At 42.1% G+C, this 5,468-nt stretch overlaps 1 protein-coding gene across 1 annotated transcript; it reads left to right on the top strand.

Annotated features, from left to right (window-relative positions):
• Positions 1 to 3,198: 3,198 nt before the first annotated feature.
• On the top strand, positions 3,199 to 5,156 carry sox1b (SRY-box transcription factor 1b). The gene has a single exon (XM_056250453.1). It carries the CDS (start codon positions 3,527 to 3,529, stop codon positions 4,547 to 4,549), a length of 1,023 nt encoding a protein of 340 aa, XP_056106428.1. The 5' UTR covers positions 3,199 to 3,526; the 3' UTR covers positions 4,550 to 5,156.
• Positions 5,157 to 5,468: the final 312 nt, after the last annotated feature.

Raw genomic sequence — 5,468 nt, 5'->3', positions numbered from 1 at the left:
TTTTTATTACAAATATGTAAGCCTACATTTAATAATTCAGCAGACACTCAAATGTATATAGCCCTATTTATTTTTGGTATATAAAATAGCACACACTTCAATACAAATTTATTTATTTATTTTTTATTTTTTATTTTTTTTTTTGGGGGGGGGGGGGGGGTCTTTTCTAAAACTCATTGTATGTATTCATTTTTAGTCATTTTATCTGGACTGGAGATTGATTCGATGGACACTTACAATTGTTTCTTTCATTTATTAATTTCAATATCTGTATCTTGGCACAACTGTTAAACCAGTTGTGTAATCCAACAAATAAGGCATAATTGACTGATGGCAACACCTTTTCCACTTGTTGGAACACTTGTTGTTCCACACTGATGGGTGTGATGATTAACACATTAACCGATGCGATATTTATTTTTCGCATCGGTTCACAATTAATGGAGATATTCTGAGCAAGTCTTGTGTGAAATCTGAGCGACTCCCTCAACGCCTCCCCCTCAATATCATGCACCTCACATTTTCACGTTTAAAAAAGGTAATTTGAGAAACTCAAAACATATTCCAAGGTTTTTTTTCCATTTTTCCATAACTATTTAATAGATTGTGTCGTGAAACTCGGACGTACAAATTTGTGATCAAACAGTGAAAATATATGTGGGGGGAAAGGAACTTGTTGTGGTGGTTCGAGTAATACATGTCGCCTATAAGCAGAGTTTCTTCAGTAGGACAGTGCGCTGCTGGTCCTCGTATGTGCACGTCCAGCAGACGGCGATCACACTCTAAATTAATGTAGAGCACGAGGTGACAAATTTAGCTTTTCATGTGCACATTTTGTGGATCAAAATCATTAGAATTCCGATTAAAAAAGCCAAGGGAACGTGTGAGTAAAATGGGCTTCGTAAATGTGTTTGATCTTGTTTTCCACTGATGACGTCAAAATCGAACCGGGGATAATTTTACGTGTTTTTGAACTGGCGAATTGCGGAGTTATTATTTTTTTATTAATTGGAAAGAATTTATAGCTACTTGTGATATTGTAACCTATTGTTTAAGTCAACATTTCCGATACCAATAAAAAAGTGCTAGGAAATTGAGATAGGCTACTGCAGCGTTGGGGGGAACAAATAACATGGCAGGTTACACCAATTACATTTTTTTTTTTTTTTTTGCACACTAACCATTTTTGAGCTGTTCCCCACTCTGCACTTGATGACAAAAAGCCTCACATGGCACATGCACCGGGCGTGAGTCACCTGTTTCTTAGCAACCGTCACAACATGAAAACACCTGTGGCATCAATTTGTTCAAATAAGGGACTTTTAAGGATTGTGATAAAAACTGTGATAAATAATGGAAAAGATACTGGAAACGTGTGTGAGTGCAAATCTATATATAAACAACTTTAACACAAACGGTCTGTTTGCGGAGAAGTTTATTTCATTCTTATTTGGGACATTTGTATTGTTGTGGTTAAGTAGTTGAAATAGTGTTTCAATATAATTATTGCGGTTCACATAACAGGAATTGTTCTGCTAGAAAACCATATCAGCTACATGAAAATAAAAACCATTGCTCACATGTTTGAAGTTCAGTCTCCGGCGTTTCAAAAAGGTGATGTATTCAGTAAACATTAGAGCCAAAAAATAAATATAAATAAATACTGATTTATTCCAGTGAAAAATTTACCCCAATTAACGTGTCAACAGTGGTTTGTAGCCAAATGTTTACCTTCCGCGTGCCGCAGAAAAACCCTTCAGCTGCGCCTGTGGCGCGCGCGATCTCTCCCTTGCTCGTCACCTGACCGCGAGCTAGTGATGTGTCGTTCATGAACGATTCGTTCATTTTGAACGAATCTTTAATATGACTCGGGACTACCGAGTTGTCTCAGAGAGTGATTCGTTCATTTTGTGTTGATCGCGCATGCGCATTGAGCAACATATGGTTTCTGAATCTGTACTGGAAATGATTAGTTCATCTCTCTCGAGTTCGGGTTCGGGACGGGTCCGAGTCTTTCGTTCTTCCTGTCAGTCCCATAGAGGCTATGCTGTCAGTACCGGAAAGAGTAATGATTAGTTCATCTTTCGAGTCTCGAGTTCGGGTTCGGCCGGGTCCGAGTCTTTCGTTCTTCCTGTCAGTCCCATAGAGGCTATGCTGTCAGTACCGGAAAGAGTAATGATTAGTTCATCTTCTGAGTCTTCGGGTTTGAGTCCTTCGTTCTTTTGTCACGTGACGTGTCACCGTATTGAATAGCCTACTAATTCACAACCTTTTTACAAACAAGCACGTAGTTAATGTATAATATAATAGTAGTTAATTAATGTATAATGCTATAATAAAACACACCACAGATGCACAAGAAACATTTAAAGAAACGGACAGGGACAATAATAAGATGGAACTTTTATTTTTCAGATAATGTTTATTTCACATATTTTGTATTTTAATTCCTAAATATAAAACAATATACATTCAGACGCAGTCAATAATACGAATCTAATATTGTATTTGATGCGAGATACCAGCGGTCACGTGACAAAAGAACGAAGGACTCAAACCCGAAGACTCGAAGAAAATGAACTAATCATTACTCTTTCCGGTACTGACAGCATAGCCTCTATGGGACTGACAGGAAGAACGAAAGACTCGGACCCGGCCGAACCCGAACTCGAGACTCGAAAGATGAACTAATCATTACTCTTTCCGGCCCTGCTGTATCACACACGGCACGGCCCAGCAGACAGATCAGAGTCAGACACTGACGAGTCGACAACTAACGTCTCGAGACACAAGAGGAGGAGAACAAACCTGATAAATATGAAGTTGCAAAGGAAAGAACGTCTCGGATGAGGAGGTGAGGTGAACTAACAGAATCAGACTGCAATAGCCTGAACTTAAAACCCAACAACTAATCAATTCATAAAAATTTCGGTTTCTTATAATTTGGCTTTGGCTGCATTACCCTATAATTTATTTTTATTCTTTTTACAAATGTAATCAACATTTTCGTAAGTTCTAGATGTGTTGGGATATTTAACATGCCATTTTAATTATATTATGCTGAAATGAACGAAATGACTCGAAAAAAGATTCGTTCATTTTGCTGAACGAGACTCAAAGATCCGAGTCAGTAAAATGATCCGAACTTCCCACTACTACCGCGAGCCATATGCAAATCAGCCCCGTCCTCAAACGCCATTGGCTCTCTCTCACTCATTTATTCCCTGTCAAAGCGCATCATATGGCCGCTCTTCCACTAACTTTTCTAGCCTGCCGCTGAAAGTAGCTCAAAGACAATTCTGCAGTGCACTGGATGTGAAAATCACCCCGAGAGGAAGTTAGAATAAAACAAAAGGGAGACGAGCTGCCGCAAAGTTCCCATCCATCATCCTCTGTTTGGATTGCACCCGTCTCCTGTTCGAGTGGCCTCTTTTGTTATTAGGAGGTTCTACGCGTGTGCGCCTGCCAGCGAACGGGGACGTGTGAATGTTTCTGTGTGTGAGCTGAGTAAGTTAAAGCCGGGTGAATGTATAGCATGATGATGGAGACGGACTTGCATTCTCCAGGAGCCCAGACTAACACTAACACGGGCCACACGGGACCCAACAGCAAAGTTAACCAAGACCGCGTCAAGAGACCTATGAACGCGTTCATGGTGTGGTCTCGGGGTCAGCGCAGAAAAATGGCTCAGGAGAATCCAAAGATGCACAACTCGGAGATCAGCAAGCGCCTCGGAGCGGAGTGGAAAGTCATGACTGAGGCGGAAAAGCGACCCTTCATTGACGAGGCGAAAAGACTGCGCGCCATGCACATGAAGGAGCATCCGGATTACAAGTACCGACCCCGGAGGAAGACCAAGACGCTGCTCAAGAAGGACAAGTACTCTTTGGCGGGTGGCCTGCTCGCTGGATCAGGGGGCGGAGGCGGCATGGGGCTGGGGATGGGGATGGGTGCAGCGGGGGTCGGCCAGAGGTTAGACAGTCCGGTGGGTCACGGTGGCAGCACCGCGGCGAGCTACGCGCACATGAACGGCTGGACCAACGGCGCGTACTCAGGCCAGGTGGCGGCTGCCGCGGCTGCTGCCGCAATGATGCAGGAGGCTCAGCTCGCCTACAGTCAGCACCCAGGCAGCGGAGCGCATCACCACCACGGGCACCACCACCATCCCCACAACCCCCAGCCTATGCACCGCTACGAAATGACGGCTCTCCAGTACAGCCCCATCTCAAACTCTCAGAGCTACATGAGCGCCTCGCCGTCAGGCTATGGGGGAATATCCTACGCGCAACATCAAAACTCCAGCGTGGCTTCATCTGGGGCCATCGGCGCGCTGGGCTCGCTGGTCAAATCGGAGCCGAGCGTAAGCCCTCCCGTTACCGCTCACGCTCGAGCCCCTTGTCCCGGAGACTTGCGCGAGATGATAAGCATGTATTTACCGACGCCGGAGGGAGGGGACCCGTCCGTTCAGAGCAGACTTCACGCTGTACCGCAGCACTATCAAAGCTCCACGACGAGCGTAAACGGAACCGTTCCACTGACACACATATGAAACGATTCGCATACGCATTCAGACTCAAATAACCAAATATGTACCTCTTTTAGAGCATAACTACCTTTTTTTTGTACAGAATGTCTGTTCTTGTAAATTTGAAGGTGATTTTATTTAAATATAGGCTAATACTTAAACTGAAGGGTGTCCTCGGGATGTTGTCTGAATAATTTGTCCGGAATGACACCATATGCGTGAGCTTTACACATTTGCGAGGGATTAATTATTCTTTTGTGAGTGAGTGTGTGTGTGTGTGTGTGTGAGAGAGTGAGAGAGAGAGAGAGAGAGAGAGAGAGAGAGAGAGATGGTGGGCTACTATGTTTTTAAAAAAGAGTGGTTGCAACAGTGAATAGTCTAAATACAATGTTTTTAAAGTTTTCTAAGATTTTTCTCTATCACACTTTGATTTGTCAACACGTGAGTTACTGTATTTGCTCTATTCCTTATTTGTTTGTTGTATTTTTTCCCTTGTACATTGTGAATATATTACAGAGAAGATTGATACACATCTGTAAATATGATTCGGATTTGCCAGGAAAAAAAGAGGAAACTTTTTGCGTTGATGTGAGAAGAATAAATTTGCTTTTGCTCTGATTCTGAAAAGTTAGTTTGCTGTGTTGTTTTGCTTTTTATCCCACGAACCTCGCGATTAAGCAGCTGGAAATAGAATATTCTAAATGTGATAACGTTTGTACAAACCACTAAATTTAGTCACTCTCTGCTTGATCTATTCTGAACCTTTTTTTATTTATATATTGGAACAAAACAATGTGTAAGAACGAATTATTCAATTGGAAATTGAAATTGAAAACTGTTCCAACAGCACAGTATTAGGCTATTTTAATTATATATTCAGGCTATCAGATGTAAAATTGAAACATAATTATTTGTATCTTATAAAAAAAAACCGACTGAAAAT

This window comes from Rhinichthys klamathensis, unplaced genomic scaffold (genome assembly GCF_029890125.1).
Source record: "Rhinichthys klamathensis goyatoka isolate OS25496 unplaced genomic scaffold, OSU_Roscu_1.1 h1tg000069l_1, whole genome shotgun sequence".
In the NCBI taxonomy this organism is placed as follows: domain Eukaryota; kingdom Metazoa; phylum Chordata; class Actinopteri; order Cypriniformes; family Leuciscidae; genus Rhinichthys; species Rhinichthys klamathensis.
Note: the sequence above shows the minus strand (reverse complement) of the source record. Positions and strands in the feature narration are given on the sequence as shown.

Bases quoted from the DNA above. Each gene is read 5' to 3' on its own strand.
- sox1b (XM_056250453.1), top strand. From the start codon at position 3,527: ATGTATAGCATGATGATGGAGACGGACTTGCATTCTCCAGGAGCCCAG.